General features: G+C 44.5%; 1 protein-coding gene across 14 annotated transcripts in view; it reads right to left on the minus strand.

Annotated features, from left to right (window-relative positions):
- Positions 1–374: 374 nt before the first annotated feature.
- The window catches only part of CASC3 (CASC3 exon junction complex subunit), a 30,219-nt gene continuing 2,918 nt past the window's right edge, over positions 375–27,675 (minus strand). Inside the window, exons 3-15 of one of the 14 annotated variants that reach the window (XR_008309870.1) lie at positions 23,361–23,398; positions 22,763–22,921; positions 20,351–20,502; positions 19,765–19,941; positions 18,910–19,604; positions 12,878–12,945; positions 12,140–12,251; positions 11,311–11,409; positions 10,306–10,535; positions 8,950–9,072; positions 8,726–8,769; positions 5,210–5,413; positions 375–1,724 (exon numbers count right to left, since the gene is read on the minus strand). Coding sequence is in view for 11 of the 14 variants with exons in the window: in XM_053261924.1 (XP_053117899.1) it covers positions 8,728–8,769; positions 8,950–9,072; positions 10,306–10,535; positions 11,311–11,409; positions 12,140–12,251; positions 12,878–12,945; positions 18,910–19,604; positions 19,765–19,941; positions 20,351–20,502; positions 22,763–22,921; positions 23,361–23,398 (1,895 nt within the window). In the remaining 3 variants the exon portion in view is untranslated. The other 13 variants (XR_008309872.1, XR_008309871.1, XM_053261924.1 and 10 more) reach the window with 13 other exon arrangements.

Consider the following 27,675-nt stretch of genomic DNA (forward strand, 5'->3'; position numbering starts at 1 on the left):
CCTTATCCCCAGTGTAGTCCTCGCCTAACCCCACACCAAATACTTGCTTATCTACTATTCTTGACTCCATCCTCACTTAAACCCTTGCTCTCCATTCCTTCTTTACCACCCAAGAATCTTATTTGAAAAGCTGACACTTGAAAACCAAATTATACAAAGCATTGTACCAAGTAACACATATGAAATAAAATTTAAATAATTCTGCTAATTTTTCATATCAGTTTCCAGGTGTAGGGCACACACAGAGTCCTGGCTTTATAATTTGGTTTTAAACAAACAAGAATTAAAAGACCATTTCTACCAATCACCAAATAACTTCTACCATCCATTATATAATCACTATCAAATGGCTGGAATCAAATATGTGCATGGAGAACAATGGGAACAAAAAAATTTATTAACAAAAATTAGCTATCACAGTGTCGTTAGGTCTAAGATTTCAAGACTGATATGTTAAATGGATACATTTCAAACCTTAAGGCAGAGGGAAAAAATACATTTAGAACATAAAGGTCTTTTCCTTACAATGCCAGCTGTACTCATTTAAAAACTAAAAAAGGAGTTATCAATTTTTTAAAAAAAAAATGGCAAGTCCTGGTACGAGTTAGGAAACTACACATGCATGGGGGGGCAGAATCACCCAGAAAAGCAGACAAGCCTGGAATAATGACAGGGTCAGAAATCCGGTGCCAGGGTCATTCCAGTTCTAGACATCTCCTTCCTCCAGTCAGAGTGGTTGTATATTAGCCAATTGAGGTTTGCCTCCCCCTAGCATGGTTTTGTGTGTACAGTATATTGAAAAATACATACAAAGAGTGGGGGATTTGGTGGAAGCCATGCAGCTTGCAAGGAAAAAAAAAATCTGCAAATTGCAGGCAAGCAGGCTGAGAGCCTGTGGGGTATCGTTTCAAGAATTCTGAAAATTGGTCAGTGCTGTTTCAAGAGGCAGAAAAAGGCCCCTTCTAGAGGACATACTGGGGCTGGCCAGATCACACAGTTTTATGTCTACAGGGTACCCACAGATGTCCCTGTTGGTTTACACAAGAACAATCTTGTGTAAACTGGGAGGTTTTCGGGAGGAGGGGGAGCAGCTTTAGATTCGGTAGCCCTTTCCCAGATTCCTCTATAATTTCAATGCAAGAAACTAACAGAATTTGCACAAGTAGTATGACTTACTTTTAAAATATATTACTGAAGAAATTAGCCAAGGACAACAGATTCATACAACTCAAGAAAAGTTAACAAGACCAGTATAAACAGAACAGAAAGCAAGTAATGTCGGGTTCTTCCAATAGGAAATTAACACAAAGACGAATCGGGCAATTTTAGTTCAACACTTAAAACACTCCACACACTTAGAAGGGAACAGAATGCAGATGGTTTCTCTCTGCGAGCAGGTCTTTCTTACATCCAACAATGTCTGCAGAGTTTCTCTGTTTCAGGCTATAGTGGGGGAATGGGGGTGCCGACAAGATATGTGGTTTTGCTGGTACCCTCCTATGGAACCTGGCCCCAGTCACAATACTGACACGGTATGGCACAGGAGGCACTCCAGCATCCAGAAGCGTCGCCTATATTACCAGGGAAAGAAGAAGAGAGAGCCTCCACATAGAGGAGCTGCCTTCTGCCTGCCACAGGTGCCAGCTCTGGTACTCTATTGAATCCAGCAACATGCAGAGTCCTTAGGTGGTGTTCCTCTCTTTGGATTTTTCATTTCTACTGTCCTGGATAGAAACAAGTGGGGCGGGCAGGGGACAGAGAAATCAGAACCCTGTCATTAACATGGCTTAGGAGCTGGCAGTACCTTGAAGAAACAATTCTAAGCATTAGAAGGTCAAATAAGAAGTTCTTTGCATTACCCCCTTATGCCAAGGCAAAGAGATCATTAAAAAAAGGGGGGGGGGTTGCCTATTCATTTCTAAGCTCAAACCATGGTTTGATCTTAGAAGTACATTTATTGCAAACCATGATTTGCTGTTATGTCTGGATTCAGCCAGTGTCTTGATCACATCCTGCTCTATAGGGAAAATGCTGGGAAGTGTAGCCCAGCATGCCTTCCAAAATGTTGGGGGCGGGGATCAAGAGGGCTCAATTTTCCTTAAAGGAGCTCCAGTGGTGTTGGGCAAAGCATAGCACTGCACAGTGGTTCACCTCTGCCTGGTGACGGGCTGTGCAGAGTAGGCGGCTTTGGCTGAAGCTTTGTACAGGCCCAACCATGAGTCAGGGAGCCACACTTAGGAGTTGGTGGGAGTTGCTGCTGGCACCTGGGCCTTACAATGAAGAACAGTGATTTAGATAATCCAAAGGATCCTAAGCTTGTAACTTTAACCTTGGGGAAGCATTCCCTCATCAAAACGCCACATTCAGGAGATGACTATTAACAAGGTTATCCAGAGAACAAGAAATGTTAGTTAGCCACATTCACTTGCTATCTTGGGTCATGCATAATTCATTGTGGCCTAGTTCTCGCTAAGGTGGTAAGTCTGTGTTTGGATTGTACCAATGCAGATGGCAGGTGGGTGCTTACATGATAGAATACTACTCCACACAAAAACAGTCCTTACAAACAAACAATTAGCATGGGAGAAGTTTCCTAGCCCAGCCTTTTCCCTGACATGCTAGTTGTCTACACAGAAGGATTATTTTTTACATGGCAGATTCCATCATGCAAGCTTATACCTTGCCGTCTGAAGTGACACCGCCCAGACACAGATTTACTCCATCAGCAAGAGTTAGGTTTTGGGTTTCTCTAAAGAAGTTAACAACTTCAGTGGAAAGGTTATTTAGCCATGAGTTATTCTTCCCACTTGCTTTAGTGTCCAGCATTATACAAATGACTTTGTGCTCGGTCCCTTCAGTGGGAAACATCTCCCCCAGATCATATTCTGCTTCAAATCAACAAGCTTTCCACAGAACTCCTACTTGGTGGAGGGTTTTGTCTTCGTTTTTGTCAAGCTAGCAGACAGCTTCTGCATTTTTTACCCAACAGTTCATCTCGCCCTGATGAGATCAGCTTATGCCCCATGGAGAAGAGAGTCAACCCTGGCTACAAAGAAGTGCATTGCTTCAGGGCTATTTCTGGCAAGAAGGCATCCCAGGCACCAAGTCTAAGTCCTTGCACAGAGAGGAAAACCAGATTTGACCACAAAGAGCTCCTGAGTTTATTTTGGCAAGGAGGCATCCCAGGTAAAGAACAGCTTTTTGGCTGCCAGCAGAGCAGACACTTCGGAAGAATATCTGCAGGATATCAGAGTGGCTGCTCTGGGACAGCATTAAACAGCCACAACTCAGGAGTGCGAAATGAGGACAGAGCCAGGTATGACAGACAGGTGGAGAGGTCTTCCCAAGCCAGGCCTGTTTTCCTTCTTTGCCTCCATAAGCAATGGAGAGTCCTTGTCAAGATGGGTAAAACAGATGCTCATCAGGGATTTGAGAAATGAATTAAAATCAGCCCAGGAATGAAGCATAAAGCCAAGACTTGCCACAGGTGGGCACAGCTCTCTGGACTCCCATGTCCTCACAAACGTGTTGGGGGAATGGTAAGAAAAATAGCCTCAAAACAGGCCCACCTCCCCAAACTGCCCTCTTCTGGGACAACTTGTAGCCACTGTACTTAACAGTAATAGATGAAGAGTATCTAATTTCATTCCTCTCAGAAATGGAAGAGGGTGGCCAGTTAGCTCCGTTGGCTAGAGCGTGGTGCGAATCCCAAAGTTAAGGAATGTATCCCTGTACAGACCACAATAACCATTTGGGGATGAGGTGGAGCATCTGCTTTGTATGCAGGTGATCCCAGGTTCAATCCCTGGCATCTTCAGCTAGGACTGGGAAGGACTCCTGTCTGAAAGCCTGGAAGGCTGCTGCCAGTTAGTGTACTGAGCTAGATGAACCCAGGGTCTGACTCAGTATGGCAGCTTCCTATGTTCCTAGGGTGAAATGTCCATTTAAGACACTACAAGTATTAGCACTTTCTTCTGCTGGGCATTTCAGGCCCCTACGTCACCCTCACGGGAGGCGGGGGAAGGAGATGAGCCCTCTCACTCAAGCCGATAAGTGAGTTCTCTTCAAGTGGAAGGTTTTCCCTGCTCTTTCCTCAAGGCCACTAGAGTATGAGAAGCAGTTTGTATCTATTCCAAGCGGGTATCTCACAAGTCCAGATGGGCCAAGGGGCAGCAGTTTACAACAATGGAAGAGCTTGTTGGCTTTCCTCTAGAGGGCTGTAGCTCTCACACCAAGGCCTCCTTGTGGACAGGCCTGCAGTACACTCTTCACCAGAAGTTGCCACTGTGCTTTCAAAAGCTGGGGGTGAGGTTAAAGAAATGAGCGAAGGCAAGTCTCACGAGGCACCTTCAGCCACCTCTTTTTACCCACATTTAAATGCTTTTTTGAAAAATGCCTGGGACATGTGCTACTGGAGAATTTAAACTTCTGTAGAGTCTACATGAACCTGTCAAGGCTACTACCTTTATAATGGATGCATGTTGGACAATATGCATTTATCTGCCCCCAGCAGATTTTGCAGTTACCTTTGCAGCAGATACTGTGATTAGACAGTGTGTACACATGAGTTCTAAAGCCAATCTAACTACCATTCCTTTCCTGGAGGGTACTCCTTGGGAAGACTTTGGAAAGTCTTCTAATAGAATCAGTAGACAAGGAGGAGCTTCTTCCTGTAGTGCCTAAATACAAGGATAGGAAGTCATCCAAATCCTCTAATAATTCCTTAGGTCCTGTTTAGAAAGCTAGGGATTAGCGAGACTTCACAGGTACAGGCCACTATCCTGCTGGTATGGGGGCAAATTCAGAAGTTTCACCTAGCTGGAGAAGCCTCTTCCACATGCAATTAAATAATTCAAATCAAGTTTATTCTCCCTCTAAAGTGCAGGTTTGAAATAAGACATATTTTGAGTTCTCCAAGCAATCTAGCATCTCCACCCATGCTCAGAATATTGATCAGGTACCTCCCAAGAGAAATAGCTTTTTCCTTGTTTAAAAACAAATAGATCCACGCAATTCCATGGAAACTCGAGACTGTGGCAGAAGGTTTACTCTCTCACATGGGAGTATACGAACATGTCCCCATGTACAGGAAACTCTGCAGCTACTTCAGGTGTTGTTATGAAGCAATCTGTATTGATACACAGCCCTTCCATTCTTTCTTCCATTGTTTTTTTCCTCCCCAAAGTGGATGGTCTCCGTAGTGACTCACCTGATTCTGCAGGAGATTTACAGTTGCCATGTTTACTTGACCATTTCATCCAGTCTTCCCTTTAACAGACACTTCAGGCTATCCTGGTGACCCTGCCATGCCTCAGTGTCCACAGCTTTCTAGTAAACCAGTAACCAATAATATGGTTCTTGGATAGGATCCAGACTTCCATAATATTGGTTGCAGAATCCACCGCAGTGCATCCTGTAGAGTTAGTGTAGTCACATGATTGTCAACATAGGTTCTTTCCTTTGGACAAGATTACATTCCAAACCTCTGCTGTGGCTCATTCTACCTCATTGAGATGAGACTGGCTGGGTTCAGACGCAACCCAAAACCAAGAACCCAGGCAATGGTTTGAGCTTCCAGATGTGCAACAGGAGAACTGCTCAGGATTTAAGCTGCATAAATTAATTTCCATCTCCATGCTGCAACCGCCTCTTGAAGTGGAGCAACTGCCAGTTCTATGGTGCAGGATCATGAGGCACAGCAAAAACTATCCTTTTAGATTCTTGTTTGTAAGCTCCAAACCAACCATGGTTTGCAGGCAGGCTTGGGCTAAGCTGTCAGAACAAACCATGGTTTAGTAAACCATGTTTTCTTGTTGTATCTGAACCCAGCCAGTCTCATTTGTGTAGCACAGTCATGAAGTGTTACTGTGTCCTTCAAATAGTGGCTAACTCAGTAACTTTTTTGCAGGAGACTCTCTCAATGAGAATCTCACGTCCAAGTAACAATGGACAAGTTTATTAGATTGAGGAGCCCACTGAAAAGGGACAGCAACAAAAGGCAGATTGTTTTGAAGTCCAGTCACAACAACAATTTGGTTTGAGCTCAAAGTAATTGGTTTGGCGCTATAAGCTTTCACTTTTGTGTCTTCAGAGACAGACAACAACATTACAAAAGTACATATAAACAGACAAAAACAAGATCCAGGTCATTGGTTTGGGATGACATTTTCCACTGCTGAATGGTATGGTCCCTCAAGTCTTTAGCAGCAATTCTTGTGACGGTGAGTTGCCAGGTCTTGGACTGGGGACAGGGTGGGTAGAGTTCCAAATTTTTCTCTCTGACCTTCTGGTTCAAGCTTTTTGATAGCAGACCTCTGTCTCTCCAACCAACAACAATGGAATGGAAACTGTAGCTGCACTAAGCACAATGACACCAAGGTGCCCTATATATTATCTATTACATTGTGCTTTTCTCTGGGATCCTTAAAAAAAAAAAAGGAGGTGAAAATGATGGATTTCCTTCTGGTAGCACTTCATGGGCCACAACAGAAGGATTTTCTGTTCTAGTGGTCTGGATGTCCATGTCCAAGTCCACACAGATGCTCCCAGTTCCTCCTGAACTTGCGCTGCAGGATCCTCTGCTGCACCCAGACTCAGTCTGGCTCCACCTTGCTGCTTAGAGACTGGGAAGGGAAGGGAACACTGCTAGCTTCCAGAAGCTAGAAGTGTATCAACCAATTGCATATATGAGTCTAGTTGGAAAGCATCCCAAAAGGGGTGCAAACATTTTTTAAAAAATTCTTTTACTAAAATCAAAGGAATCTTGGCCTTTTATTTACAATAGTCTAAGTACACGCTCTTTGTCCAAATATCCTCAGGAACCAAGTGCAGCCCTGGAGACAGGATAGGCAATAATGGGCCTAGATCACTCCATAGTCATTCTCACTTGAAGTGTTTCCTTAAGGGAGCTTCTCAGCTGAATCCAACTGTTCAGTTATTCTTTGTGAGATCTTCACAAAGTACTCAGGTCACCACCCTTATGCTTCTAGGTTGAACGTTTTGTTTTGAATGGCCATAATTCAGGCCTCCCTTATTGCTGTGAAGGAGGACATGCTTGCTTGCTTTTCTTACAGTTGTGACAGGGACTGTATCCAAGAACATATTATTCCACAGAAGCCAAGAGACTTGTCTTTTTGTCCCAAGTCCAAGCACTGCCCCTCCCTAAGCAAGGGACATCCTCCACATGCCTGTAGCTCTGAAGGCATACATTAAGGGAACAAGAATTTCATAAATCTGGAGGCTTGTTAATGTCCTTCTCCAATGGGAAAGTGTGAATAAAGGCCTGCATCTCCCTACCATGAGGCATAACCCTTGTCAGGACCCACTTGGGCTTGCCACCTAACAGAAGGAACTAGTTTCTTTTAGATAGTTGTAGGGTAGCCACTTAAGCATCCATCTCTTGTTTTGTTCAGTACTAGAGATTGGACGTGTTTGTCTCTTCTAATGCTGCCTTCATCAGGCAGGTACTCAGACAACTAGTCCCCACTGCAGAACCTTTTGCAGTAAGGTACCCTGTGCAAGATGGCCATGCTGCTATGGCTAACCTCCACTGCTGAAGAAAGGAACGTCCATTCTTTTCAGTAGATGAAGGTTATCCAAATCCAATTCGGGGCTGTCTCGCTGCTGCACTTTAGAGCAACAGTTGGTTCTGGGAATTGGAAACAATAAGAATAGTTTGAGACACGAGGATGGCCTTCTGTTTTACCTTCTCCATACATTTACAACTTACTGCTATAGATGTGAATAGGTTTTTGAATTCTATTTTTGGATTTTTATTCCGCTACATTACATCTTGGGAGAAATTCTCCCACTGAAGAGGACCACACTCACAGTCACCCTGTTGGCTCTGAAGCAAGAGAGAGGAGTAACCCACTCCTGGACAGCTTCCATCCACTGATATTAAGTCCAACAGTCCTCTAACCAATCGGAGATAACCAAACTGTTACTGGTAACACACTTTCCCCAGAATGTTAAGAGACAAGTTCTAATCCTTTAACCTTGCCAGTAGTTGCTGACTTTCAGTTTATCTCTTGAACGTGATGCAAGCAATCAAGGACAGAACTGAGAGATTGGTATCCTGGGTAAACTGATAATGAAACAAACCTTATATGAGAATCCCAAATAGGAAAAGTACAAAATTATACCTGTTGCTTGCAGTGGGTCTTGGGAGCTTACCTTCTAGATCAGGTTTCCCAACCTTGGGTCCCCAGATGTTGGAGTTGGACAAGTGACAATGGTCCAACTCCAACACCACTGAGATATTCACAGCTAGGAAATTCTGATCTAGATCAAAGTGAGGAGGTGCAATTTCCTACAGAGGTATGTTCCTAGAAGGTTTCTCACTGCCCATAGGTTTCTGAAAATTCTCAGCTTTATCTAAGTTTTATAAAACAGCTTAATTGTTAGGGATGTTTTAAAGCATACTGTTTTTATAGTAGTAAGGAGATAAAAAGCATTATTTTAATGTGACCGGTAAAACAATCAAAATAAAGAGGAAACAAAAAGGGGGGGAAAGGTTTATTCCAAACCAAGGAAACAATGATGCTTTTCTTCTCTCTATCATTTTGTTTTGTTTACAGTTATCACAAAAATGTAACCAGCTTGATTCTGAAGTAATTTGTCATAGATCAAAGTTGCGATGTATTAACAAGGAGGAGTTTTAAGTATAACAGGGTGGGGTTGTTTTAACAGGGTCCAAATGTTTGGACTTAACATCTAAGCTCACCTTTAATAGCGTTTACAAACGTTAACTGGAACCCTGTTTACAACCTGCAACGAGAATCTAGAGTTTGCAACATATCAGAACAACAGACAGGTAGAGATTCCCCCCCGCCCCCCACAACCCACTCTCGCAGGCGGACCTTGCGAATTGTGAACTTCCTCTCCTCATGTTTGCACACGTCATGATCACACAACAGAGCGAAACGGGGGAGGATGAGCGACAGATACCTCAGGGGGAGGTGGCTTGATGGTGACCGGCTGGGATGTTCTTCGGGGTGGTGAAGGTTTTGGCTGCACTTGCTGTTGGACTGTGTTGTAATAGGTGACCCCGCCATACACCTGAGATTGGGCCTGCAAACCCAAAACAAAGGAAACCATTGGTTTCTTCAAAAGAATGTTTTTTGTGGACAACAATTTATTATTGATAATTTGATTTGGCTGGAAGCTTGTTCGCAAAGCTTTCTGAGATGACAACATCTGGTGCTTGATCTTCTTTTAATCTTGAAAAAGTTTACACCACCTCTTAAAAACAGAGTCAGGTCTTTAATTTAGGATTAAGAGGCAAGCTGCAGGTCATCATTCAAAACTTTTTGAAGACCCACAAATTTCAAGGGCATATTAGCCCTAAGTAGTCATTAGGCCATCCAGAGACACCAACACATGAGAGAACTTAAATCACAAGGAGGAACTCTCACTGCATTCAGTGTTATCCCTCTGCAGACAAGCGCTATATGCTGTAACAGCTGGAGTGTGTGGCTAGCTGGCAGGCTCTTATCTATGCCTCTCACATATTGGCACCCCTAATGCCTTCTCATTCACATAGAGCTATTGACTATACCAGGCCTTTTGAGCAGGAGGATGTCGTCCATCAAGGGAGTCTCCTCGTGTGACTCTCTTCTCTATAACGATTAACAGGACTGCTGTTTTGCTGCCTTGAACAGTCCACAACTGCCAATGTGTAGACAACTTCCAGATATAAGTGCTATCTATGTAGTATATTGAAAGGAAACTACAGCAAGCTCTTGACCATATAATTCATGGGCCGAACTAAATGATTACGATTTTTCTCAAACTCTCCTTCAGGTGCCTTTGCATCCACTTCTGGTGTCTACTCTTGCTTTGCTGAGCTCCCAAGGCTGAGCAGTCTCCACCCCCAGGCATGAGATCTGCCTCTCAGCAGGAGAGCACAACACTTTCATGGCCATGACCAAACTCCTTGCCTGCAGGTCTCCTAAGTGCCAGGATACTTATGGGGGAATAGGGATTTCAGAGGTTCTGTCATCCAAAGACGCCCCACCCCCCACCCCATGGAAAAATTTGTGCCTCAGCCTCCAATACCTTGGAAGGAAAACCAGCCAAGATGCAAGAGTCAAGCCTTTATGGTCTTTTTGTCTGACTGAACACCATCCTTGAACCATGCCTCTAGAAGGTGAGACATACCTAACGGGTCCCACATTTTGCAGAGAAAGCCCTAGCAACAGAACAGAAGCCGGCCCTGACAATGCACACCAGCACTTCCCCTACTTTGCCATTCAGGGTTTCAGCATTTCAGGATCAAAACCTATTAAGCCAGAGCAAACTTACTTGAGCGTTGGAATAGATATGAGGAGGTGGGGGTGGTGGAAGTGCGCCTGGAGGGTAGGGGTAACTAGGACTGCCAAAATTCATCACCCCAGGAGGAGGGGAGAAGTAGGTTGGTGCTAGCAGCTGCTGTGGTGGCGGTGGCGGAGGCTGCTGTCCAGGAGGCATGGAGACCGGAGGAGGATATAAACCAGGGTTAGCCAAAGGTGCGGGTGTTTGGTGTGGGTGTAAGCCTGGAAAAGAAAGGAAGGAACACAAAACAGTCACGAACAATTGCTTTTGAATCCAGAATGCCACAAGAAAGGGGCACCAAAGTGAATCCCACTCTTGAGGATCTCTGCTGCATTAACAGAGGAGTTTTGCGAGGACCATTTCTCTTTCTTCCCTCTGTAGTGAGCAAGTCATTCAGAGCATCTCTCTGCAACATGCTTCACATGCTCGTGCTCTCAGCTTGTGAGACCTGATCTGAGGAGGGGGACTGGTGTCAGGGAAGGGGAGGAGGAGGCAGGTAAGCAAGATCTGAGAATCTTATAATAGAGCCCCTTAGCCCTATGAGTGCTTAGCACTATGCGAGTTAAGATTTTTGGGTCCACAACAAATTAGAGGTACTGTAAGAATTACCACCCCCACCTCAGTCAAATTTAAAGTTGTTTTATTTATACTGCTGCAAATCTTCACAATTTCAGCTAAGATTTGTCCAGGTGGCAAAACTTTGATTATTTCCACCCACTCCAGAACCTCCGTCTACAGGGTGAACAGCAACAAAACTTTCCCATCCACTCCCATTTCCATCTCCTCCCCAATTTACCTGTTTTAGATGTTTGGTCTAATGTCAAATATTTGCATCAAGGTTTACAATGCAGCAAAAAGTAAAGTTAGAGTCCAAAGCTTTTGAGGCTATAAATACCTTCACATCTAGTATGCCCACAACAAGTAATGGTGGGGGTTAGAGGGAAATGAATAGACAGAATTACGTTATGCGAACCACTCTGCAGAAGAAGTCCTTACCTGGATGGGGGAGATGCATTTCTGGCTGCACAATCACTCCTTGGGGAGGCAGTGGGGCAGGGTTCTCGCTGTGGGTGTAGATCGGTCCCTGGAACTGTACTATAAAGATAAACCATTGAAGAGGCAGGAGGAGGATGGAAGAGAGAGACAGACAAGTTTAATTCCACAGACTGAATTTAGCCCTGACACACTGAGACCCTAAAGGAGAAGCTAGAGTTACCAGCAGAGGATGTGAAGGAACATAAGGTCGTTCACAAAACAGTTCAACTACACCAGCCATCCAGAGTCAATGTGGTGGACTCAGCATTGGACAGGAGCCACCTGGGTTCAAACCTCAAGTCGCCCATGAAGCTCGCTATCTTTGGGCCAGTCGCTATCTCTCAGACTAATCTACCTCATAGGATGGTTATGAGGAAGACAAGCAGAATCGCACAATGCATGCTGCCCCAAGCATCTCAGACAAAGGGCAGGATGCAGATGAAAGCATTTAAGATTAAGAAATGCCAAGTATTGGCATCTCTTCAGAGGGATGAACCAGTTGTGTGTGCTTTACAGCCAGCAAGAGTGAATGCCTGGCCACCACAAATCCATTTGCCAGAGGGCAAGCCCCCTAGCCTTTTGGTGATCATCCCTGCTCAGTGCCACAAGAAATTATCTTTTCTCCTCCCATTATTCTGGTACACATGAAATCTGCTTTCCTTGATCAACACTTCAGGCACTCTAGATAGAGAGTTGAGTAAAGCACTTGTGGCCCATCCCAATCTAAAGTATAACAAAACCCAGCCAACATGATCATTACACAGATCCGTAAGCAGCAATGTGCACTCACATGTATCATAGTAATGCCCTTCCATTATGCTTATGTGCACGGGTGGAGCAGGCTCTGGGACAGGCCTCTGTCGCTGCGACGAGTAACGCTTGGCACGCCCCCCCTGAACTCCCTGAAAGAGAACAATCTGGGGTTCATAGAAGATTATTGCAAGAAAACACCCTCCTTCCACCCAACTAGCTTGACGGTTGCAAAGTCAAGATCTTTCCATTTTCAAGGTCTGTTTACACTTTATGTCTCCTTAAAGGAATAACGTCTGCAAAATCCTAAGCTCTTGCTTCAGGATTGTAGTCTTCACAATTAAAAGCAAGTAGCTGAATGAGTATTTTCTCACTGAAATTCTTACCCTGCCGATTCCTGGAGGCTCAGAGTGGTAGTAATCCTAAGATAAACTATAATTGAAAAGAGGGAGGAAGCCTGGGAGAGGCTTTCTGCTACAAGGCAATGGGCATTCTTTGCCTAGTGCATCCAAGCTGTACTCCTGACACACATCTATAGGCCCTTACTCCTGATATAGCCTGCCAGGTTCTAATTCTGTGCCAGAAGATACAGCAATTCAAAATCAAGCTAGGCTAAACCCAACACAAGTTGCATAATTTCCCCCAATGGCTCAGTTTAGGATCTCTCGTTGCAAAATGAGGAGTCCTGGCACTGGGTAACTCTACAGCCTCTGCCTGCCTGCCTGCCATCCATTAGACCCATGGTTTGAGAAGCAAGGAAGCACATTTGGGACTTTACCATCTCTTCCAGCCTGTTGAATTGAGGTGGTGGGGCTGCGCCAATGTGCATCTGGTTAGGAATACCTGCTGGGAAAGGGGAGAGAGAGAATACACAAACACAGATTATTATTCAATTTTTACACTAGTATTAAAATGCAAGGATAGACAGCAGATTAGGGAAATCCTGAGTAAAGAAGAACAGGAGGCTAAACATTACATGCTAGCCTGGGGAGAGGGTGGCAGGAAGAGCAGATGAAGACTGTGTGCAAGCAAGTCCTCCTTGTAATGTGTTCAGGAAGTAACCCCTGGCCAGGCCCAGAGTGTTTACACTACTGGTTGAAGGGAGAGGAGAGCTGGTCTTGTGGTAGCAGGCATGACTTGTCCCCATAGCTAAGCAGGGTCTGGCCTGGTTGCATCTGAATGGGAGACTTGATGTGTGAGCACTGCAAGATATTCCCCTCAGGGGATGAAGCCACTCTGGGAAGAGCAGAAGGTTTCAAGTTCCCTCCCTGGCTTCTCCAAGATAGGGCTGAGAGAGATTCCTGCCTGCAACCTTGGAGAAGCCGCTGCCAGTCTGTGAAGACAATACTGAGCTAGATAGACCAATGGTCTGACTCAGTATATGGCAGTTTCCTATGTTCCTAAGCAGCTAGCTCCTTGCACAGTGGATGAACAGAGCAAGCAAGGAGACAAAAACGTTGCGATTCCTATGAATACCAAACTCGTTTCACTTGGGACAGGGCCTGGCTTGTTGCCAGAGTGGAGTTTGTTGGACTCGGTCCACAGAATACTTTGAAAGCAGATGGAACCATTCAGCTGCTGAACTAACAGCCTGGGCTTGAGCAGTGTCTAGATGGGCAACTGCCTACAAGAGCTACTCTGAGCTCCCTGGAAGCAGAGTAGGGTGTACAATTAACATGCAGTGTAAATAATCTATGTCCAGTAAGAACAATTTGTACCTTTCCCAATGCACATTTTCCCTGTTTAAGGCCTAGCTCACACAAGCAGCAGGTAAGGTAATTAGAACATTTCTGGGAGTTACCACCTCAGGCTACAGGTAGGAGAATGGCATGACTGAAAGCGCCTCCAAACGTAAGACTCTGCACGTACACATCTAGATATCAGGGCAAACTCTAGTCCTGTCTTCTCATAAATAGGCTAGTCTTGTATGGGAATCTCTGTAATATAATTATTCAAATTAAGCAATTCCCCCTCCCTGACACACAATATATAGTTTAAGAACATTTTTGTATTAGCATCTCATCTGCTGCTTGCATGAAGTATTATTATTGATAATAATAATAATAATAATAATAATAATTATTATTATTATTATTATTATTATTATTATTATTATTAATTCAATTTCTATACCGCCCTTCCAAAAATGGCTCAGGGCGGTTTACACTGAGAAATAATAAATAAATAAGATGGCTCCCTGTCCCCAAAGGGCTCAAATTCTAAAAAAAACAAACACAAGATAGACACCAGCAACAGTCACTGGAGGTACTGTGCTGGGGGTGGATAGGGCCAGTTACTCTCCCCCTGCTAAATAAAGAGAATCACCACGGTAAAAGGTGCCTCTCTGCCCAGTTAGCAGGGGAAGTAGGCCTTTGCACAATGCTTTACTGTGCTAGTTTTGGTAGGACCAGAGGATTCCAATGTTAAACAAAGAATCCAGCATGAATCCTTCCACACCAAAGCAAGCACTTCTTGACCATGACATTTCATTCCAGACTTAGACTAGCTGCCAGACTACATTTGCAGTCTCAGGTCTAAACAGAACCCTATTTCCAAGGCAAAGGAAGATGAAGTAATGTCCAAATGAGCAATTTACCCACAATATGGCATTTTAGGCTAGGCATTCTTTCGGTCTACCACAACCACCTCCAAGTACAATTTAATTCGAATTGCACAATGCAGCTAACATAATGAAGGAATCTTTTGCAGAGGGGGCAGGATTGCCAGTCCAACACCCCCTCCTCTGGTATTACAAGTGTTTCCAGGTGCATGCAAGGCACCAGAACTAAGCTAAATTCTTTGCTTTCTGCCCTCCATCCCAGATTTCAAGACTAGCTTTTGCAAACATGAAAGAAAGGTGGCAAACAAGGGAGACCCACCCAGGGCGTGGCATGAGCAGCCCCATGAGGTTTCCTATGCAATCGACAATCACCTCCCTCTCAATCGATATCTCCCTAAGCCACACACAAAGCTTTTTATATTCCTTGCAGCTGCAAGTTAAACACACAAGGCTGGAATTTCATCCAGTCTCCCTGTTAACCTAAACTTATTTTTGAGAGAAAATTAGCAAGTCTGTAGCCTTAGCAATTGCAGAACATCATTCTGGAATATAGAATTGTTCCTGTGGAAGGTCCAGAATTCAGCAGGGTCTGGGGAGACCCAGTGGCCAGGAGATGACTTGGGCAGCTCCCTATTCCTCTGCCTGTCCTGCAAACCCACTTCGAGCACCCAGAGGTCCCAACAGTCCCTTTCACTCTTCAGAGTGCACGAGGACTGGGTGAAGACTGGAGACAGTGGCTGACATTGCATGCAGCAGTATGCTGGAGCCAGGAACCTGCTGCACAACCCTAAAGGTAGCTCCAACGGCGTTGCACAACAGGACAGTTGTGCAGCAACTTAAGACAGCTTCCGCACAGTTGTGCAGAGCTGCTTCCAATACATGGAATGTCGGCCAGTGTATTAAAAATCCACTGCAGATATTTAAGGAATATCATATATTTATGTAGGTAAGCATCTGATTGCACTTCACTGATTCTCGTCTGAGAATATCTGTCAGTGTAAAATGTGTCTCAGCAGCTTTATACACATTTTTATTGTGTTGCTTAGAATTTGTGTGATTTAAGCAAACCGATTCGATAAATAACAACACCTCAGTTGTGAGGCCCGGAAGGGTAAGGGTGTGCCTGAATAAGTCAAGTTTTTAGGATAGTGCATGTGATAGCAAGTGGAGTCTAAAACTGTGAATAGCCATGCTGTGGCTTGTCCTGTGTACACAGAACTGCTTGCTGGGGTTATTTGTTCTTTTCTGAGCATTCCATGGTGTGTTAAACAAGAAAAGGAGGCGACACCCCAGCTGGAACACATGCAAATATAATCTGTCGTGGTAACGTCTGGATGAACAGGAATGTGTTTAAATCTATCCAAAATCTGCCCTAACCAAAAAAAAAAAAAAAAAGCAAAAATGTTCACAACGAATGGCCAAACTCTGCATATTATGTACACTAGCAAGATCTTGTCTTCCAAGGGCTGAGTCCCACATGGTAACTTTTAGCAGAATGCACGAGGTGCTTCAATGACTACTGCATTTGAAGTGATACAAACATTTTGTCTCTGGTAATTAATGTGTGGTGAATGTTTCATACATGCAAAGTCTGAACAAGCTCAAATGGTCAGGTTCTCAAATATGTGTGTGTGGGGGGGGGGGAGAACCAAGACTACAGATGTGTACACATGTGAGATTGCAAGGGGTGTAGTAGAGGACATGGTGAAGAGCAGCATGGAATTTTGACATCCTCCAAGTCATCAGAGTTCTAGAAATCGGCATGGTTTGACTGCACTGCAAAATATGGTGGCTAAGGCAGGTTTAGTTCCAAGAAGCATCTAAAAATCTATTCTTTTAGCCTAATAATTAAAAGGGAAACTTCAAGCCCACATGGTTCCAGTGAAGGAATGAAACGTTTCTGTGTGTCAGCATGCAGGCTAGTTGTAGCCACTGAAGCAATTTTATCTGGTCTTTAGTAGTCATATCCAGAATGTTTTTAAGTTCTATAAAACAAATTCCATGCTTATGCCAGATTTTGTAAATGTGAGCACATATGTTCAAGTGTCAAATCCTTACTGTTGGAGGGCACCAACTATATTATAGTGCTGACCATGTCCATCCCCATACCAGTCGTGTGGCTGAAAAAAACAAATATTCTGCAACCAAGATTCCCCACCCCCTAGTCTAATGTCCTCTGAATCCTAACCTGCCTAAGCTTGTCAAAACAGAACACTTCACAGATATAGAGCTATGCAATTTCTCTCATGATTGTCCACAGAAGTCCCTCACCCTCTAGATTACACTGAACTTTACTCCCAGAGAACCTTCATTGTTTTGCTTTAAAAGCAACATTTGTAGTCTTCATGGTTAAAAGTTTAGAACTGAGACTGCACAGAGTTTAGCAACAGCAACCACAATACAGACACATTATAGTAGATTTGCTGTACAAAGTCATCATCTTGGGCTCTGCAGACCTAAGAAACTGCTTTTTCCTCTTTGCCCTCCTGAGATACCTCCTGAGATACCTCCTGAGATACCATTCACAGTAGTGCTTGCATTGTTGCAGAAGCCATTTCCCTCACCCACTCCTCATCTCGGAAGCCTTCAGAGTTGCTGGCAAAGCAAGGGTTCCCATGGGGTTAAAACACAACAACCCTCTACAACATCATGAGGTGCAACATAGGGCGGCAGGGAAAAGAGGGAATTCAACTAAAACAGGAGCAGACATGGAAGGAGCCTTCTGTCGGTGCAACACTAGTATGGGCGCCACTCATCAAATTAGAACAATAAAGTGAAATAGCAAGGAGTTCTTGCCGAAAGGCATCTTGAGAGAGCCAGTATGGTATAGTGGTTAGAGTGCTGGACTAGGACCGGGGAGACCCGAGTGCAAATCCCCATTCAGCCGTGAAACTATCTGGGTGACTCTGGGCCAGTCACTTCTCTCTCAGCCTAACCTACTTCACAGGGTTGTTGTGAAAGAGAAACTCAAGTATGTAGTACACCGCTCTGGGCTCCTTGGAAGAAGAGCGGGATATAAATGTAAAAATCATCATCATCATCATCATCATCATCATCAGCCTTGGAATTCATCTTCCTGCCCAGGTTTGCCAAAGCACAAGTCCCTTTCCAGGCCACTCGCAGACCATTCAGTTTAGGCAAATGTTAGTGGAACATTTTAGCATTGTTAGGGATTTTGTAATGCCTCTGGCAACAACTGGCCAAGATGTCTAATGACACAGAGATGCTGAATGGCCCAAAGGGGCTTTAGTTGCTACTGGCGGAGCTTCTCTGATTCTAAAGTTGGCAGCATTGGTTGATAGGCTTGTGCCCGAAACGTTTCGGAGGCCATTATGCAGGCCTCCGAAACATTTTGGCTCCGGGGGCCGTTTCAGCACCGGCGGGGGTAGTCCTTTAAGGGTGGGGGAGGGTGCACTTACTCCTCCCGCCGTATTTCCCCCACCAGCGCTCCGTTATTTCTAAGCCCCTCGGGGCGGCAGCGTTCCTCCCTGCCACCCCATTGTCATCATCGGCCGGAAGTAGCAAGCGCGTGTGCACATGCGTGCATGGCGGACAGGCGCACGCAACGGGCACATGCGCGCTTGCTACTTCTGGCCACTTATGCTGGCCTTGGGCCAAAATAAACAAATACATACATACATACTTCCGGCCACTTCCAGCTGATGACGACAATGGGGAGGCAGGGAGGAATGCTGCCGCCCCGAGGGGCTTAGAACTAATGGCGCGCCAGCGGGGGAAATGCGGCGGGAGGGGTGAGTGCACCCTCCCCCGCCCTTAAAAGACGACCCCCGCCAGAGCTGAAGCAACTTCGTGCACATCCCTATTGGTTGATCCTGGAGAAAGACAGAACAGACAGAAGAGCCTAGGAAACGAGGGGGACACAGCATGGGTCTAGGAAAACTGAAACGGAGGTCTGAGAAGGCAGCAGGCCAAAGGAAGTAGGGAACCCTAGGAAATGAAGAACCCAAGGGCATGGAGAAGGACAACGACAAAGGAAAGTGCCTGGAAGGAAGGAAGCATGGGGGTGTCTGGGAAGGAGTTAGCAGAGCTGAGGAATCATAGGCTGTTTTACATAACCAAATTTTCAGATATATGCCAAATATGTTTTTCCTTTCCTTTTTAAAAATATTGTTCTTCTCTCTTTAAAATAAGGTTGCTACCCTTCCTGAATGTCTGTGTATGGGTGGGTTATTAAACAAACATTAGTAAATAAAGGTCTTTTCATTTCAGTACTTCATTCAGCTGCTTACCTTGAGGTGCTATGAACTGGGGCTGCCCTGGGTTCCAATTCTGCTCCGTTATATTCAGCTGGGTCATGTCTTGCTCAAGACTCTCTAGATTCGCTTCAACAGGCACCTCCCAGTTCCCAGTCTTTGCCGGCGAGGGGGATGGTATAACCTCTGCAGTTTTCAGCGCTGCAGGTGTCAACCCTGATGGAAGTGGGACTTCATCTGCCAATTTCCCTGTCTCGCCTGCTTTGGTCCGGCTCCTCCTTGCCCGTGAGTAGGACTTCTTTTCCACAGGTCTATCTGGTGGTGGTGGTGGTGGTAGAGAATCTGCAGGAGTTGTTGGGCTTTCTGGTACAACCTCTTCCTTTTTAACAGGGCTGCTGCGAACATACGGAACCTCCGCCTCAGGAGAGGGTTCTCGTGGTGGGAGCGGCTCTGAGCGCCTGGGCCGGTAACTGCTCTCATGCTTTGACTGCTCACTAAAGCGAGGCGCATGCTGACTATTTACATCCACGGCACGGTAGCTTGGGCGGGTCTCTTTGTAGCCACCAGGTCTTGGGAAAGTCCGTGGTGGGGGCATCCGTCCTGTCCCTGCAGAGTTCCGGTTGATGAACGTCCGAGGTGGTATAGGAGTACTGTCGAGGCTCTGGTGTCGTGGCGGCTTACTAGGTCGCTCGTTGGCCCAGTTGGGCTCTCTCTGTGGTGGACTCCCAAACCTGAATGCAGATGGGATGCTAGAGGTCAGAGGTGAATTCTTCAAGCCCTTTGGAGAGAATTACCCCTCCACCGTCACTTGGGCAAGGAAGGCCCTCAAGACAGCACAAACCCTGCAACATGGCAAGCATCCAAATACAGCCCATGCCCCTGCCAGCTCACCTTGGTTTGCGCACCCTCCTGGGTTTGATGTCATCAGGGTTGTGTGCTGAGCGGATATCATACCCATAGAGAGCAATCAGCTCCTGCCTTGATTTTGGTGCTTGCTCATCCTCCCGGAACTTATCATGCTCCCACCTTCCCTCATCTTTCCAAAGCTTACGCTGACGACCCTTAGGCCTGGGATAGCAAGAGGAAGAGAAGTAAGGAGGCTTTTGAACAAGAGGATACTTGAGGGGCGGGGGGAGGGGAGCAAGCTTGTGATTTCCAGGCAACAGAGAATGTTTTCCCAGAACTCTGCTCTCTTGCCGATGATTGCTTAAAGCTGTTCAAGGTTTCTGTAGTCACTCCAGCATGGAAAACTGGTCCCACACATTCCTTCTACATACCCTACCCTATGACATGGACTTGAGAGGTATATTATAAACTAAAATAGTCTTCTGCATTAGCTTGTACTCCTTTTCCTGCGAATAGCCAGTCCCGTCAATTCAACTATTAAAATAAAATGACATCACCAGTCAATAAGCCCTACCTGCTTCATCTCCCCACTAAGAACCCCAAATCCCTTTCTGCTGCTCATGGAACCCACCGGACTTCCTCTTCCTGGGTCTGCCCACGAAGGTCGTGTTCAAAGAAGAGACCTTTGCGAGGTATGTATGCAGGGTTCTTCCTGTCCTCGTCATCATCCAGATGTTTGGGAACTTTTTTGCCTACCTTGTTCTCAACTTGTTCAGTGCTTTCCTACAAAGAAATTAAAATCAAACACCTCCTGACGATTTCTCTACAGAAATCCATCAGAAATGTCACAGTCATCAATCATCACAACCGTCAAAAACTTTGTTTTATTCAAATGCCACCACAAGAAAGCAAACTGGTGGTAAATATAGACCAGCAACTTGAGTGTTTAAAAAATAAAAAGTAGTGTTACCCTCCCCACCCAACACAGAAAATTTGCAAATCTACCTCCTACCCCCAAAGAAGAAAGGTACTAATCTATTCATGCATCATATTTATAAACTGCCTAACATACATCTCAAGACAGTGTACAGCAATTTAGAATAAATAATATACAACACAATTAAAATATTAAATAGATACTTGAGAGAAAATCATGCAAATATACCAGGAAAATAAACAGAACTGCATGAAACAGAAATGCATAATCCACCCCACCGATTTGTCTATTTTAACAAAATAGACCTTTACAAGAAAAAGATCACTACAGAATATTTTAACATCCAAAATAGCCCTTTAAATACTGAAGTTCAACAGAATATCAGGAATATGTAATATAATAATTGTACAATAATGAATACCCAACTCAATTTATCATTATTTATATAATCTCCTGTAACACCAGATATCTACCTTAAAATACAATTTTCCAAGATACATTTGGGTTACAAAGTCTATTCCAGAATACAGACACATTCCAAACCATAAGAGAAAAGTGTCTAATTTTAAAATCAAAAACAGCAATTAAACTCAGTGATGTGGGGTGGAAAGTTTTCCAGAAGAGTTCCCACTAATATATTTTTATATGGAAGATTCATTTTTGGAATATAATGCAAATGAAAGGGAAATGAAAACTAAAGCTGTGATAGAATCAAATAGCTGAAAATGAAGTCAAACTAAGCATGCAGCAATTTTTCATTTCTTTTCTTGATTTGTGGAAGGTGGAAACAAAAACTGTTAATTAACTTTGCTTTTGGTATATTTTGGAGGTAGAACCATCATCTAATGATAGACAGTGCAGCTTAAGCAGTTCTTCTGAATCAAATTTGCATCAATCTGAATTGGGTATCGGCAGTGTAAGCATTTCTACAGTGACAGTGAAATGGAAGGGTGCCCTCTGAGAAAGAACACACACCAGTAAAACAATGTATCTTTGGGCATGCTAGAAACCAGTATATATTGATATTTTTTTCGTGCCTTAATTTTTTTCTTTATAGGCAATTGTTTAAATCTGTCAAAACTTTTGAGTCACCATGTTAAGATATTGACAAGTATCTATCTATATATACTCATCACTAATCCCATGCATGGCAGCTCTCACAAGAGTTCGTGAGCAAGCTGCTGGAAGAGGAAGAGGAAAGAGACGGCGGAGAAGATAAGGTGCAGGCCAATGGACAGGGAGAGGAAAGTGATGGACAGGGCGGACGGGTTGGTGGGGGAAGAAAAAGTTGCGGCCAGGAGAGGGAAAAAGATGTGGGGGGGGGTGGAGGAAGCAAAGAAGAGAACTAGAGGTGCAGATGCTCTGTGCCCAGCCCAGCTAGTTCCAATATAATTTCTGAGTAAACGGAATTATTTAAAATGCAACATTCTCTCTAATGAACTACATCAGTTCAACAACTTCCCTACTTTAAGAACTTTAATACGTAGATGTAAAATTTACATACTACTTTTTAAAACTAAATCTAGAAGTCAAACAACATACCAAAATCAGATTACAATTTACTTTGGGTGTCAGGAAATTTTGCATAGTAAAAATTTGAGAGAAAACTCTTATGCAAATGAGGAAAATATGCACTGGAAAGTTTCCCAGAAAACCCACATCACAGCAGGTTCCAAACTGGCTCATACCTATATATAAAACATAGGGATGTGCCCGGAACCGCTCCTACGCGTTCCGGAGGCGGCTGGGGTGCCTCTTTAAGGGCAGAGGAAGGTGCCATTACCCCTTCCGCCGGCACTCCATTGTATCAAAGTCCCTCGGGGTGGCAGCATACCTCCCTGCTGGTACTTCCAGCCACTTCTGACCAAGGACAGCAATGGGGCGGCAGGGAGGTATGCTACCGCCCCGAGGGGCTTTGATACAATGGAGCACCGGTGGGGAAAATGCAGCGGGAGGGGTAAGTGCACCTCCCCTGCCCTTAAGGGAGCACCCCCACCGCCTCCGAAATCCGAAACGGCCCCAGTGGCCAAAACTTTTTCGAGGCTTCCATAATGGCCTCTGAAACATTTTGGGCACATCCTTAATAAAACGTTTAGCAGGACTTACCTGTCCATCTCCACTCTGCCTCTCGCCTGCCACAGTACCTTTAGAATCTGGCTTTTCATCCCCTTTGTCCACCTTTGTTGCCAGCACATTAGTGTCATTATTATCCTGCTTCAGGTCCACTTTGGATGTTTCTTCCTCGCTGTATTCCCCCTCCTCACCCTGAAACAAACATCTAATCTGATGCAATCTGGGTATGGGGGAAATATTTTGCAAAAAAAAAAAAAAAAGGAACCCACAAGTTCCCTTGTAGTATGCAGATTTCTCTGCACAACCATGATAATGTAACACTGAGTGGAAGCCTTATTCATGGCACAAATTTCTAACCCTTATGTTTGAAAAGATGAGGAAACATGTACTGAAACATACACAAGAGTGGGTTGCTTTCTGGGGCTATAGTGGTTCATGCCCCAATTTGCTCAAGAGCAAGCACTCCATCTAGGAGCGAACTGGAACTTAAGCTCAGGGGCTCAGAGTCCAAATCTGCTTAGCAGTTGCACCAGCTCACAGAAGATTCAACAAACTGGTTTGCGTGCCAAAGTCAGTGTGCCAGATGAAATGGGAACAAGCATGTTTAAGTCATGGCAAAGACTTAACTCACCTCAGAGTCCTCAGCACTTTCATAGTCAGAGAGAACAGCTAAACAAACAAAAAAGAAATGTCTGAGGTTAGACATAACTTCATATTCAACGACCTGGTCCAAACAGTTATCTCAACCATGGTTTAGATCCCAACCAGGGTTCCACCAGATGTTGCTGAACTACAACTCCCATCACCCCCAGCTACAATTTATTATGGCTGGGGATGCTGGGAGTTGTAGTTCAGCACCATCTGGAGGAACCCTGGTTGGGAACCACTGGTTTAGATGGTTATGAAGCCTGCCTGACGCTTGGGGTCCTGCACTCTCAGCCTCCTTCACATACATGGAGGACATCAAAAGCTTCCACTTTTGCTTTGGAACTAATCACAGTTCTCTATAGCATCATAGCAGTCCTGCTGGATCAGGCCTAAGGCCTATCTAGTCCAGCAAACTGTTTCACACAGTGGCCCATCAGATGCCTCTGGAGAGACCACAGGCAAGAGGTATGTGCATGCCCTTTCTCCTTGTTGTTGCTCCCCTGCAACTGGTATTGAGAGGCACCATGCCTCTGAGGCTGGAGGTGGCCCACAGCCACCAGACTAGTAGTCATTGATAGACCTGTCCTCCATGAATTTGTCTAAGCTCCTTTTAAAGCCGTCCAAGCTGGTGGCCATCACCACATCCCATGGCAAAGAATTCCACAGATTATGCACGGTGTGAAAAAGTACTACCTCTTGTCAGTCCCAAGTTTCCCAATCTTCAGTTTAATGGGATGATTCCTGGGTCTAGTGTTGTGAAAGAGGGAGAAAATGTCTCTGTCCACTCTCTCTACTTCATGTATATCCAACTCCATGAGCATCCAAATATTAGGTACTGTGGTTTAACAACAGGATATCAAAATACAACTTGATCCCCAAGTTGAAGGGAACTATGGTCCAAAAGGAAAAGTGGAAGCTCAATCTTCTCCCATGCAAAAGAGAGGAGAGAATGTAAACTTGAGGCAGGGTAGTTTAAGACCATCTGTCTGGACCAAGCCCATATGTATACGACTCATCTTTTCTCCCAAGCTGTCCTCTATTTACCTTTTTGTATTTACTATCTACTTTGTTGACCAGGCATGAAACTTTGGCTTTATCTTCAATACCTCCCTCTGCTTTTCTCCCCATATTCAGTGTCACCTTGTCATGTCTCCTCGGAAAGCAATACAACACACACAGCCCTTGCCCTGTAGACACACCCTCATTCATACTCTAGTCCAGGCATCCCCAAACTGCAGCCCTCCAGATGTTGCTGAACTACGACTTCCAGCATACCCAGCCATAAAAAATTGTGTCTAGGGATGCTGGGAGTTGTAGTTCAGCAACATCTGGAGGGCTGCAGTTTGGGGATGCCTGCTCTAGTCATTCCCACCTTAGCTACCGCAACCTTCTTCTCTTTGGTCTTCTACAGTCATACCTCATCCTTCCCATCTTAATCAAGAATTCTTCTAGCAAAAAAATAAAATAAATAAATTCACCTCTCTTCAGCTCATGCCATGTGACAGTCCTCCTTAAATCCCTACACTGCTGCTGCTACTACAATTATGAATGTTTATACACCACTTTTCAACAAAGTGCTCAAAGTGGTTTATATAGAAAAACAACAAAATGCTTCTCTGTCCAAAAAGGGCTCACAGTCTAAGAAGAAATGTAAGACAGACACCAGGAACAACATGAAGTTGTGCCGGATATGAATACAGACAGTTGCTCTCCTCCTGCCACATATAAGAGAATCGCCACTTTTAAAAGGTGCCTCTTTGCTTAGTTAGCTTGGGTTAACTGGCTTCCTGTCTGTTTTCCAGTCCTTGTCCCGAATGTAAGAGTCACCTACGGCCTTGGCCCATGCCTTGAACCTTCACTCCCCAGTTACACCAGCACCACCTATCCATTGGTCTCCTGCTCCCTTAAAACAACTTCATCTTTTCTCCTTTGCTCCCTGTTATGCTGGAACTCCCTCAAATATACCTGATGCCACCTGCCTTCAAATCCCTCCTCAAAATTCACGTTTTCTGTGAAGCCTTTGGCACAATGCCTTAGTCCTCACCGACTGAAACTAAGCCTATGTATATGTAGCTAAACACCACACACATCATTTCCATTTACCCTAGCCGTCTTCCTCCTTCTCCCTCTCTATTGTCTCCCATGTCTAATTGTAGACTGTAAGCTCCTTGGGACAGGAAACTCTGTTACTCAGAAGTGCCAAGCACAGTTTTTGTCCTTCATAAACTAATCATTACTTAAGAAATACATATCAGTCTATGCAGGTTTTACAACAAGCAGAGTAGGATGAATAGCAGAAACTGGGTTACTATTAGAGTTTAGGAGTTTAAGTTTGTATTAACCTACTACTACTACAAATTAGGGATGTGCGAAACGTTTTGGATAGAAAACGTTTTGTACCCAAAACAGCCTGTTTCGGGTGTTTTGTAGACAAAACAAAACACCCATTTTCCAGATCCAAAAGTTTTGTATACAAAACAAAACGCCCCTGTTTCGGCTACAAAACGTTTTGTTGTTTCGGACCTCCATTTTGTGGTGATCTCTGAGTCAGTCTCCATTTTGTGTTTGATATCTCTTTGAATTTCCCACCCTTCCAGCCTTCTGATTAGTGACCTAAATAATGGGCTGACCTTCTGACAATTCCCTCCTTGTTCCCCATTGGCTCTTTTGCTTCTTCCCACTCTTTACTGACCCCACATTGGCCAGGGGAAGGGTTGCTAACCCATGGGGTGCTGGGTTCTGCTGTTTCTGTGGTGTTCTGAGTGTAGATTCTCTGGTAGCATATGAGAGTGGATTCTTGTTTTTCACTGAAAATCTCATATGCTACCAGAGAATCTACAATGAACACCTCAGAAACAACAAAACCCAGTACCCCACAGGCTTGTGGGTATGGGGGTGGTTGACACCCTATGTGCACTACACAACCCCTCGCCCCCCCAAGTGGAATTATGGGGCTGCTGAAACCTCCATTATTCCCTATGGGAGAAATCTTAAAGACACGTAAACTTCAACAAATCACAAAAGATCAGCCCTTTGCACTATTCCTTTGAAATAATTCTGGAAGTTTCCTTGCCCCCATTGGGCACTACCACCCACCACACTGCTCTGGGTCATCCCTTTCCCCTTGATTTGAAGCAATACATTTGCTGGAATTCCCATTATTCCCTATGGGGAAATTCTTAAAGATGTGGAAACTTTAAAAAAAAAATTACATTAAAAAATCAGCCCTTTGCCTAATTCCTTTGAAATTTGGGTGGTAGCTTCCACCCATTGGACACTACCACCACCACCCACTCTTTTTGCCCTGGGACCCTTTCTAAAAATCCAAATCGATTCAGATTCGGATTTGGAAAATTTGGCTACAAAACAAAACAGGGCTGATTCGGATTCAGAAAATTTGGGTACAAAACAAAATGGGGATGTTTCAATTCGGATACAAATCGAAACAAGAAAATTCCAAAATGCACACCCCTACTAAATATACCTGTTTTCAAGTTTAAAACAGTCTCAAAATGGCTTCCATAGAAAAAGAATAAGATGATTCCCTGTTCTCAGAAGGGCTCGCAATCTAAAAAGACTGTTGAAAAAACACTTGGTATCTACAACCAAAGCCTATGTTTACAAGGGCACCAAAGGCAACTAAGAATTGATGTTCCCGAGGCCCTGAGAAACACACTCCCTTTTTTAGCCAGAGAAAGAAGCCTGACACCCAGCAGAGATCTGAACCCAGCTCCCATTGGTACATACTGTTCAGTGGACCATACTCCCTCATTGTTGTATGGTGCAATCCTAACCATGTTTATTCAGAAGTAAGAGCCAGGCTAATATTGCATTCATCACATGAGAGCAATTTGACTCTGTCTGTTGAGAAGTCTGAAGGCTCCTCTTGCTGACAGGCAGAGAAAGCCACAGAGAACTGCAGTGAACAAACACTCAGGGAAGGAGGAGATGCAGTCCAGTCCACTGGTTAGCTGTTTCCTTAGAAACTGATTTTTCCTGGGATTTGGGAGAAGGGGGAGCAAGGAAAATAAGAGGACAGATAAGTAGAGAAAAACAATGGGCTCCTTCCCCTCTCCCATTAGATGCTGCACCTTTCTTGTGTGCTTGATTGCAATCCTCCTCCAGCTTTCTCTGTGGGAAGCATTTTCAACAGGCAGACTGGACTGTTTCACATGATGAACATAACATAACATGTAGCCCAACTTTAAATGCACCAAACTGCCAACAAATTCAATGTGATTTACAACCCCTGTCTTCATATACACAATTAAATTTGTGCCTGTTGCTAGACCTCAAGT

This window comes from Hemicordylus capensis, chromosome 6 (assembly GCF_027244095.1).
Source record: "Hemicordylus capensis ecotype Gifberg chromosome 6, rHemCap1.1.pri, whole genome shotgun sequence".
In the NCBI taxonomy this organism is placed as follows: domain Eukaryota; kingdom Metazoa; phylum Chordata; class Lepidosauria; order Squamata; family Cordylidae; genus Hemicordylus; species Hemicordylus capensis.